Source organism: Callionymus lyra, chromosome 12 (assembly GCF_982586985.1).
Source record: "Callionymus lyra chromosome 12, fCalLyr1.hap1.1, whole genome shotgun sequence".
In the NCBI taxonomy this organism is placed as follows: Eukaryota; Metazoa; Chordata; class Actinopteri; order Syngnathiformes; family Callionymidae; genus Callionymus; species Callionymus lyra.
The window spans coordinates 17,050,969-17,063,008 of NC_141829.1; the positions used below are offsets into that span (position 1 = coordinate 17,050,969).

General features: G+C 39.2%; 1 protein-coding gene across 1 annotated transcript; it reads left to right on the forward strand.

Annotated features, from left to right (window-relative positions):
• Positions 1 to 3,836: 3,836 nt before the first annotated feature.
• twist2 lies at positions 3,837 to 5,977 on the forward strand. Its single transcript, XM_087803788.1, has 2 exons — positions 3,837 to 4,493; positions 5,585 to 5,977. The coding sequence occupies exon 1, from the start codon at positions 3,980 to 3,982 to the stop codon at positions 4,475 to 4,477; it is 498 nt and encodes a 165-aa protein (XP_087659914.1). The 5' UTR covers positions 3,837 to 3,979; the 3' UTR covers positions 4,478 to 4,493; positions 5,585 to 5,977.
• Positions 5,978 to 12,040: the final 6,063 nt, after the last annotated feature.

Below are 12,040 nucleotides of genomic sequence, written 5' to 3' on the forward strand. Positions count from 1 at the left end.
AGAGGGGAAAAGATGTAACAAAGCTAAATAAGCTAAAATAGCTAGATAAGCTACAACGGTAAACATAGAAAATGTTAACTATGTGTTTAAAAATTGTTAAAAATCGACCGTGAGTCTAGTTCTGCTCAAGGTTTCTGCCTGTTAGAAGGACGTTTTTTTCTCATCAGTGTCACTCATTGTGATTGGCTGTGACCTGTTTTTATTTTCTCTTATACAGTGTTATTGAAAGAGGAAATAGTAAACAAACAAACAAACGTAAACAAATATAATTAAGATATTTGATGGTCTTTGTTGTCTCAAACTCTGCCACCCCCCCCCCCCCCCCCCCCAACTATGTCATCTACAACTTTCATCCTGGCTCTGGTCACGAGGACAGGGTCTCACTGACACTGCTCAGGATCAGAACCACACTCCCCCCCCCTCTCCATTCAAGGATCAGCAGGGCCTGCTCCAGCTGAGCAGGGGTCAAAGGTCACACCTACGAAAGTGTCTGCCAGTCTGCCTTTCATACGATGACCTGAAACACTGCAGCAGGTACTGAAGCTGCTGGTTCGATTCTCGCATGTGTGAAGCATTACTTCCTCAGCTGTGACCGCGATCAGAACCGGCCGCTGATGTCGGCGGCGTGCGGTGGTTTCAGGGGTGATGGGCGTGAAGGGGGTGTTAGTGTTAGTGTTAGCGGGAGAGAGAGAGGGACACATGAGGGCAGGTTTACAGCAGGTCAGTTCAGAGGTTTGAAAGATGATGAGGATGAAGAGGAACAAGACATTAAAACGGTACATCTCAAATGTATATAATTATCTTTTATATAAAAGTAATTTTATGTTGTTAATTAAAACTTTTAATTTTCACCATCAGGGCTTAATATTGTTGTGTGGCAGGTATTTATTCAAATGTTCTCAGGGGCCACATCATATTCTTAGACTGTAGGTCAATAAAACCTAAAAAGAGAGAAAAATAATAAGTTAAATAAGTGACAATTGTTATTTTGATTTACTTTAAATAAATATGATAATAAGGTAGTTTAACTACTGTGTTATCTCTGAGTCAAATACCACAATTAAACTTGATTCAGGGCCTTCGGGTCACCATGACCCTGAGATCAGAATCCGAATCCAATTTTTTTTTTTAATGCCATTTTCAGTGCAAAAAAGTAGTAATTTATTTTCTTATCGTGTGCAACATTAACATTTTTTTTTTTACATAAATAAAACAGTTAAATTATTTACATAGTGCAGATTAAGATTTTAAAAATATTTAAAAACAATTCTTTAACATTTTGGGGGAAAAAACCTCACAAAAAATGCTAAATTAGAAAATAAAACATGTTATTGCGTTTTTTATAGGTTGAAATAAATAATAAAAATAAACACAAAATAAAATTGTAAGACCCCTTAAGGGCCGCAGAAATACAGTCAAAGGGTCGCCTGTGGTTCTCTGGTCTTAAACACCAGAAAATAAAAATCAGATCTATATAAAGTTTTGTAAGTTAACACATTGAAAAAACAAACATTACATCATAAACCAGACCCATCAATGTCTACTTCAGGGTGTCAAACAAAACTAAAACATATTAAAAAAAGACAACTTGCAAAGAAAGATGTTAAAATAATTAGATAAATGTATTAAAAAATAAAGTTTCACCCCCTCAACTCATAATAGTCAACTTCTATTATGTGTAGTTCTTTAAATGTAAATAAATATTTGTGTATTCGAGGCGTCAGTGATTTTAACATCACGTCGGTGAACGGATGCATCGCCTGATCTTCCATAAATGTTGTGTGTTTGTGCAGCAGCAGGAGAGTAACTGTGACGACAGGCGAGCAGGAGGCTCAGCTGATGTGGGCTCCGGGGCCACAGCTGCATAATAGGATCCACCTGTGAGGGCCCGACATGAGCGATGAAGCTGCTGACAGAACCACTGGAGGTACATCCACAGTAACCGGAGAACGCTCGTGAGTTCAGGTCTCTTTCCTGTGTGACTTCCACGTCGTCGGCGAGAGCAAACTTGATTTAATAAACCATCGAGAACAAGGATTTACTGCAGCATCACTGAAGTGTGAGAAGAAGAAACATGTGCAGAGAAGAACGTGACGACTCAACGCTTTCTGTGACGACCGACTCACTGGTTGTTCCTCAAGTATTACTGTTTAATGGGGAATAACGTTTTTGACTTTAACACCTGTTCCTACAACAATAAAACAATAATATTAGAGCCAAACAAAGTGAATTATAAATCGTTTATAAATAAGAAAAATAATTTAAAATGTGATTAAAATATTGTCATTTGTTATGATTTGAGAATAACTCTATTTCATTTTTGCTTTAACTTCAATGGTTGTTCAATAGTCACTGCTTTAAGTTGTGTATTTTTTTTTTAATATATTAATAATATGTTAAATATCTGAAAAATATGATGCATAATTTAATAAATATGAATATCAACACAAATATAATTGAATAAAATATTAGAAGTTTAAAGTGGAATAGAGAGAAGTTTGCAATATTATTAATTAAAACACTATAATATGATAAAAGAGAGACAACAGCACAAACAATACACACTGGCTTTTATGCAACGTTATATAAATCAAGTTATTGTCACTATTATCATCCTTCTAGAATACTTCTACTACTAGCAACAACAGTTAAGTATTTCTTAATTTAAATAGATAAATATGGAGGTTATACTGTAAAGCTAATGCTAACATGCTAACAGTAATAAATTAGTTGACATGTCAACTAATTGTAAGTGACATTGACTGGTTCGCATTAGTTCTGTTAGAAAATATTGTTACATTGATCTATTAATCTTTTTTTTTTACCATACTGTTTCGATTCTTTTATTAAAATGTACTCATTTATTTGGCTTCAAAACATAACATGTTTGCAATAAAAAAAAAAAGATTTAAAATGTACAATTTAAATGCAAATATTGACAGCATTTGTTCATTTATGTGTTGCAATTATATATCCGGCCGCTAGATGGCAGCAGTCATTACGTCCTGCGCAGCTAAAAGAACAATAAAATCCCACAAGATCCAAGCGATGACTGAGGACAAGAGGATACAGTCGACTCCAGCAGCTTTTTAAAAACATATATTTGTTTCAAAACAAATGAAAGCAGTTATGACTTGGTCAGAATGATGTGGTCTGTAAATTCTGCAGTCAAGTACTCGGACAATACTACAAATATATCCTTGTTACTACAGTATCAAATATATCGCCCGTGTATCATGATACGTATTTCTCCCCAGATTCCTGCCAATACACTTGAGGTGCACACCAATAATCTCTCTTTGTACGCTCTGTGCCGGTGACAAGGTTTTTCAAAAACAAGTATTTTAGTTATTTGAAGTCATAGTCCATTAATATTTGACTATTTGCAATACCAAAAAAACACTTAAGTTTTTTGTTTTTTTACTGATGGACTTTTTTTTTCTTTTTTTTTTTAAATCTAAGAATTTCTTTTAGATTATTTTGTAAAGTTTGCAATAAATAATACAAATAAACACAAAGTAAAATTGTAAAAACCCCTTAAGGGCCACATAAATACAGTCAAATTCAACTTTAAACACAGTGTTTTCTAAATTCATTACTTTCAAAAAAATAAATAATAAATAAAGTTACTTGTTAAGTCAGGTTACTGTGGCAACACTTTCTTTTTTATGAGAGTCAGAAATAAAAACGAAAGTGTAAATAAAAACGAAAGTGTAAATAAAGGCTCCAGTGAGGTTCAGGTCGAGGCCCCGCCCCTCTCCTCACAAACCACGCCCCTCCAGCCCGTCGCTATTTAGAGTCTCCAGTCCTGGACTCTCCAAACTTTGACCATCCTCTCGAGGAGCAGCATGACAAGCTCCAGAGAGTGAGACTCTCCCCCTTCGATCTCCTCCCTGGATCCGAACTCTCGACCACGGCCTCCACGGTGGACCCCGCGCCCCCTCCTCCTCCTCCTCCTCCGCACCCCTTCAAGAGGGAGATGGACGAGGGCTCCAGCTCGCCGGTGTCCCCGGTGGACAGCCTGAGCGAGGACGAGCTGGACCGGCAGACCCGCTTCGTGGCCCGCAAGAGGAGACCCAGCAAGAAGTCCAGCGAGGACAGCAGCGGCGGCTCCAGCAGCCCGGGGCCGGTGGGCAAGCGCGGCAAGAAGCAGAGCCCGAGCAGCGCCCAGTCCTACGAGGAGCTCCAGAACCAGCGGGTCCTGGCCAACGTGCGCGAGCGGCAGAGGACCCAGTCCCTGAACGAGGCCTTCGCGTCCCTCAGGAAGATCATCCCCACGCTGCCCTCGGACAAGCTGAGCAAGATCCAGACCCTGAAGCTGGCGTCCCGGTACATAGACTTCCTGTGCCAGGTGCTGCAGAGCGACGAGATGGACTCCAAGATGTCCAGCTGCAGCTACGTGGCCCACGAGCGCCTGAGCTACGCCTTCTCCGTGTGGAGGATGGAGGGAGCCTGGTCCATGTCAGCATCCCACTGACCCGCGGGGCCACAGGGTGGGTCGAAACACACCCGCTTTTATGTGCGATGGAACGAAACTTGGCGGATAATAGAAAATTATTATATGGAAAAAATAAGATTAGAAGGTGATTTTCAGGGAGAAAAACACACAATAATAGTTAAATAAAAATGATAAAACGAATGATTATTAGAAAATCTATATTATTTTTTATTTAACACGTTTAACTGAGGCCTTCACTCGCGGCCTTGTTGACTAAATATATTTGTCATACTTTCGAATCGAAGCACAAAACATGACAGTTTATACACCAAAAAATAAGTACACGTTTAAAAAAAATAACTTTTAAGATGTATCGACTTGTTCTATTATTTCCCGATGTATTTCCCTTTTGTGTTAAATATTGTTATTTTAATTACTATTATTATTTTTTCGTTTCTTTGCGACTAGATGATCTGTTAATGTTTTACCGTGAAGGAACAACACAAATAATAAGTTATATTTAACCGAAAAAAAAGCGTTTGTTTTGATGACGGATAATTAATATTAACATCCGGGCCTTTTTCTCACACAGAGCCAACGTTATGAAAGCGGCGTAAACTAACGACAGCATCGTTTTAAAAAAAAGTTAAACAATTTTAAATAACGATGTAAATGTACGAGTTTACACATTGTTTTCGATTGAGCATTAAAAATGTATCTACTCGATATTCGAATACATATTTAAATTCCATGTAAAGTATACGCTTTTTATGAGCATTTAAACTTATTTTGTTTTTTGAATCTGCTCTTTGGCGTTAAAATGTGAAATAACAATTCAAACACAACATGTAAGAACCTCCAAGAGATTCGAAATGTTGCAAAAGTATTGCAATAATAATGATTTATTGATAAACCCATGCTCAGCATTAGTAGATAATATTAATTGATATAGATATATACAAAAAGAACGTTTTTCTACAAGTATCTTGATATTTCTGAGTGAATGTTGCTTCATGTTTTGACCTGAAACACAGCTTTAATGTAGAAATGACTTCCTGCCTCGACAACAACAACAACAAAGATGTTGCATTGAACACGATGCTGATAATAACTGTCTAATAATAATGTCTCTCTCTGTCTCCACAGACTGTTTACGTGTGAAGAACCAAATGGATTAAAGGAGCTCAAACTGTGACCCTCAGACTTTTCACTGTTGCAGTACGAGTGGACACAGCAAGACTTGGATTTCCTTTCCCCGCGTCAATGAAGGATATATTTTTCTTTGTCAGAGACTTTAAAGCAAAGTATACGAGTAAAAAACTTTTATATCGATGAGTGCATATTGTACTTGTGTGTAGAAGGGACCGACGCAATCGAGCATCAGTGGATTTTATCTGCGTCTCTCAAATCCGTCCATGTACATTTTTTTTTTTTTGGCCTATTTATTAAAAACATATTTTTGAACGACATGCTCTTTTTTTTATTGGTGTTGCAGGATTTTAAGATGCCCTTTGGTTCAGCCCAATAAATCCCAATAAAAAGCCCTTTTCTGGTCAGCGTCCATCTCAAAGTGGTTCGGGTTCCCTTGATAGCAGCTTTATTGGACCAAAACAACCCACTCTTTTTTTTTTTCTTCTTCCTCTGCTGGGTGTGAGATTTGCCCTTTACTCCCCCCTCCTCCCCCGCTCCCCCTCTTTCTCTTGTTATGAGAAGAAAAAGTGACTTAGAAAAGTGATCATAAAAGCTCCAGCTTCATTAAGAGCAGAGGGAACTCGAGCCAGTTTCAAACCTGGCGATATAAAAACGTACGTCTGCTTAAATAAGCTGCACCAGTTTCTAATGCCTCGGGGGCCTTTAATGAGGCCGGGGGGGCCACAGGAACTGCAGATAAGGACAATACGTTTAAAGCAAAAGCGAATATCAACATTCCTGAGAAGGTCTAGTTTAAAAAAAAACACACACACACAGTTTAGACGATAACATCGACACTGAAAGATTTCTTTGTGACGCGAGAACGACTCTTTGATTCACAGATTACGTCTAACGCCGGTGTGTTTGTGGAGCTTTGACTTGAGTCGCCTTTGTTTTTATAATCTCATCATCTGCTCACGTCCAGAGATAACTGTTACCAAATAACACACGGAAACCTCAACCTCAACTTACAATGTTTTACTCCGTGTGAAGGAAAGTTCAGGAATGTTTTCTTGTTTCTACTCTCAGACTATTTACTCTTGGAGTTTGGATTGAACAGTTCTTAAGGGCGGTTTATCTTTGATATTTTTGTATATTTTAAAAACATGTTCACAGCTATCGAATCAAAACAGAGGTAAAACACACACACACATATATATATATATATATATATATATATATATATATATATATATATATATATATTTATAGTTGGTAAACCATTTTAAACAGGAAAAAAAATGCAATTTTATGTACAATATCTGCCCATAAAAATAAAAAAAGGAGTCAACTTCAGGCTTACATTTTATGACATGTTCTAAAAATAAGATTTATTTCTATGTTTAGTGTTTGATTTATTGTTCACCAGGTTAATGTATTTATTATGTTTTAAAGATTCAGGTCTAGACTCCGCGGGTCAATGCAAGTGTGAGAATATCTTATGGAACCTGAACCACTGGCATCTGGACTAACAGGGAAGAAAAAGAATCCACAGATGAAGCTTAAGTTCTTTTTAGTGCTGAACAGACCTGACCAAATAAATGTATGTATGTATCAGGTGAAGTACACAGTGTTTCAAGTATCTAAACTGACAAGACACTATGTTGAGTATCGCTACTTTACTGTCACGCTAAAAATGCATGTTTCTTAAGGAATTTCTTGGGTTCGCTAAACGCCAACAGTTAGCTGTTAACAGATAGCTGCAAACAGTTAGCTGCTAACAGATAGCTGCTAACAGATAGCTGCTGACACTTCTAATACTTCACAAACATGGTAAATGCGGAGAAAGAGAAAGTTTTCGTTAACGTTTAATCAATCAAAGCAAGACGATAGTAAAACAAGTTGTTCAGAGTTTATTTACAGCTGATGCGCGGATGCTTGTGAGCGATGTTAGCTCTAGCCGTTAGCCGTGCTAACACTGGCAGCTCCGAGGCTCGTCTTTGTGGCTCATTCCAGAATCGAAGGGACATTAGAGCCGAAAAAATTAAGGGTAATAAGTTTTTTATTTCCTTACTTTATATAGTTTCATTAATTCTAAACATCTAGCGAAAACATTTTACTTCGAACATGACGGTTCTCCAGTTGTATCCATTTTACTGAGGATTCTAAAGTATGTTTGTCGTTCTAGTAAAAAAAAAACTCAAGAAATACTTGTGACTTGTTGAAGTTTCATGAAACAGCTGATGATGTATCGTGATACAGTGTCGAATTTTAAAAAGGCCACTAGATGGCACTCTCTTCTTCAAAGTCTAGAACTACTCATTCACAAACCTTACATTAGAGCGCCCCCTAGTGAGCTCTAAAATAAGACAGTGTTTCATGAAACCTCTTCAACCCTTCACTAAAAAATACTAATATTGTCAAAATCTCAAACTAATATAAATGTTACACATGTTAAATACATATAAACAACAATTATATGAATCAGAAAAATAATTCCTTCAAACTAAGATTCTATGTAAAAAATAAATAATAAAGATTCTTGTGTAATCCAGCATCGATGACTCGACCACATCGCTGTGACTGCGGCATCATGGGAGTTGTTTGTCCCCCTGGCAGACAAACATCAACATCCTTTTGACTTTTGGCCCGGTGGTCCCCGGTGCTGCCCCTCGGAGCCAGGGGCCGCCCGATCCGCAGGAGTTCCTTTTGATACCTGCTCATTATCCCGGGCCCTCACAGCTGAGCGGCGCAGAATCACCCGGGGCCACCGCGCCAGCCGAGCGCGAGATCCAGATGTTTCCCATAAAATCAGACGGAAAAAGCTACAAAAAAGTTTAATTTGCAGTAAAAAAAAAGGAGGGAAAAAGAAGTGACGGTTCTTCTCTCAAACGCTCCTCTGTCTCCATCTGGCTCGGCCCGGAATCTGAAGGTTCCGACCCACAAATCCACCTTTAATGTGTTTGCATCACCGCCATCGTTACGAGTGGATCCAGAACATCATCCACTGATCTCCGGGGAAAACACTGACGATGGATACAACTGTTTAAAATTCTATTTATTTTTATTTCATTTTTATGGACTGACGGCCCCTCACCACAGTTCATAAAGTGGCCCCTCGAGGAAACTTGTAAAATATATAAATCTCAAAAAAAAGTAGTGATGTGTTGATGAGGCTTCATGAAGCAGCTGATGCTGTATTGTGAGACAGTTTGAAAGACCACTAGATGGCGCTCTCGGTGAAAATGATGACCAAGTTTCATTGAGTTAATAGATCAGAGTCAAATATTATAAAGTAGAGAGTGACATCTAGTGGCCGTTAAAAATGAAGCTACTGTATCACGATACTGCTGATGCTGTATCGCGAGGCCTCGTCAACCCATCACTACTACATGATATACGAAAATAAAACAAGTCGATGCCGAGTAAAAAGTGTCTCCGTAAGAAAGTACTTCAAGACACTTTTTTTCTTCTTCTTAATTTGCAGTAAAAAGTAGTTTTCAAGGTTTTTTGAAGCAAAAACAGAAACAAAACTTGATGTGAAAACTAGCATGAAGACATTTAATGTATCAATTTTTACCTCTTTGTTTAATAAACATGTTCAAATAGTGTGTTTCAAGATGATCGAGAGAATATGTCGCTGACACCAAAAACAGTGAAGCATAAACTAATCATAAACAATACGAAACATAAGGTCCTTGGACGTCGGGGCGTGAGAAAAATACGATACATCGATAAATATATCAAGGTTTCTTTCACTTCACTGAATCGATATTCAACGTACGCGTTAAAAAATCACGACTTGTAAATCACGTCTTATTTTGATCATAGTACTGCTTTTATGATTAATATTAAAAAAAAATTTCATTTAAAATTAAACCGCAACTATTCAAAACTTTTGTTCATTTTTGTGTCAGAAATAAACTTCCAGCCACTAGATGGCAGCAGTCGTCACGACCTCCGCAGCTAAAGGACCAATCAAAAACATTGAGACCCCGATGCTGCCTGAGGATGAGAGGATACAGTCGAACTCAAGCATTTTTAAAAAAGCGTTTGGACATATTTTTGCTTCAGTTCTATTGCTAAAATTACTACTAAAATGTGTTCCCAATAAACGTTCCAAAAATCGTATCGAAATATCTCGAATCATATCGTATTTAGAATCACGAGTGTCTGGATGGACCTGCAGCAGGAATGTGTTCGTGGACGTGGAATGGCGGGAAAATAGAAACATGCTCATCATCATCATCATCAATGGCCAGAGCCGACATCTGGACAGGATCAGAGCGTCTCTGTGTTCTGTCAAGGACAACTGGACGTCATCTTCTCACCTCCAGCCGCTCAGCTCTCCGGGTCTGGACCGACCCTCCTCGCTGTAGTCCTGGACCACGGCGGTGACGACTGAGAGGTGAGAGTCTGGAGATTCTCAAGTTCACCACGAAAAACAAAAGAACTGGAGCGAGAAGCGCTTCCTCTGGACTGTCGCCTGGAGACGACTAATAAAGTTTAGAGCAATAATTAACGAGGATGATGAACTCAGGGAGGAGGAGGAGGAGGAGGAGGACGAGGAGAAAGAGGAGGACGAGGAGAAAGAGGAGGACGAGGAGGAGGAGGGGGAAGAGCAGGAGGAGGAGGAGGAGGAGGAGGACGAGGAGAAAGAGGAGGACGAGGAGAAAGAGGAGGACGATAGGACGAGGAGGAAGAGCAGGAGGAGGATGAAGAGGAGGAGGAGGAGAAGGAGAAGGAGAAGGAGAAGGAGAAGGAGAAGGATGAGGATGAGGAGGATGAGGAAGAGCAGGAGGAGGAGGAGGAAGAGCAGGAGGACAGGGGGGTGAGGAAGAGCAGGAGGAAGAGGAGGAAGTGGAAGAGGAAGAGGAAGAGGAAGAATAAGAGGAAAAGGAAGAGGAGGAGGAGGAGGAAGAGGAGGATGAGGAGGAGGAGGAAGAGGAGGAGTAGGACAATGAAGAGAAGGAGGAGGAAGAGGAGTAGGAGGATGAGGATGAGGATGAGGATGAGGATGAGGATGAGGATGAGGAAGCGGAGAAGGAGGAGGAGGAGGAGAAAGAGGAGGAGGAGGAGGAGGAGGAAGAGCAGGAGGAGGAGGAATGAAAGAGTTCAGCAGAAGATGAGCAGAGGAGCCACAGACCACAGAGGAGAAGATGACGGAGCCTCGTCTCGTCAGGTATTTAGGACGAAGGACAGATGAGGGTCCCGACCGCAGACCCCGACCTGACCTCAGCCCTGGAGGTCAGGAGGTCACGTGCGAGTGCGTGACCAGCAGAAGTGACGGGTGAGTCACCGGGGCTGAAGCACAACAACCCTCGGAGGAGCAGTAAAACCAAACATTCCTCCATCAGAGCGACTCCTTCAGTGACACCATCGTGTTGACTTTGACCAGCAGAGAAACAGAACTTTCAGCTCAGAACGATAGATTTAAACAACAATTAAATCACTTTATTATTTGACCTTTGGATTGAGTGGTTTTATCCACACCTTTCACACCTTTAGGATATTTTTTTGTTTGTAACATAGAAAATAATGTCATTTTTGACTATTTTTGGCTAATATTGAACAGATTATTTTATTATTTTATTTAATTTTATTAAACCACTACATTTCTTATTAGACATAGCATTATTCTGCACATTATACAATGTATTTCTTCATTATTTTATTTTGAATTGCATATATTAATCAGAAATCACAAGAGAAATCACAAGACATCCTTTTATAAGAAATGTCAATATTATTAATAATTATATTTTTGGGAGAAAACTGGCCTCGATATCTTAATATAACTTTCAATATTGTTATTTACGGCTTATAGGATTGATCTGTGCATCGATATGTTCTGATCAAATCAAATTCAAGGCGTTTATTGTCATGTGTACAGTGAGGACGAGTTCTACATATCATGAAAGAGAAGAAGAAAGAGAAGAAGAAAGAGAAGAAGAAAGAGAAGAAGAAAGAGAAGAAGAAAGAGAAGAAGAAAGAGAAGAGGAAACTAAAAACACAAAAATCTACTTATTGTTTCATTGTTTCTAATTTAATGATTATTATCCTTAACCCTATTTAACTGTGTTTCATCTGTTGGAGAGAAGGAAGCTTGAATTAAAAAAAAGGAAAAATCTAATTGTAGTCGATGAAAAAACATTTTTGTCGTACGTTTGGTAATAATTTAAAAAACATAAAATCTTGTTGTTTTGTCCGAGGCTCCAGATTCCGTCTGAAAACAGATTTTCTGTTTATTTGCGATGAGGCGAGACCAGGGTTAGTTCCGCGCGGAATGTTGTCTTTAGGGTCCGCTCCCCGACCTACAACGACTCGCGTCTGTTTATTTGGACGTCGGCTGCCGACCTCTGACCTCTTTTTAAAACAGTGGCTAATGTGGGTCGGCGCTACCGCGGGACCTTTAGGACGCCGACGCTCAACGACTCCGGCTGCAGACTTGAACGACGCTGAAGTTACGAG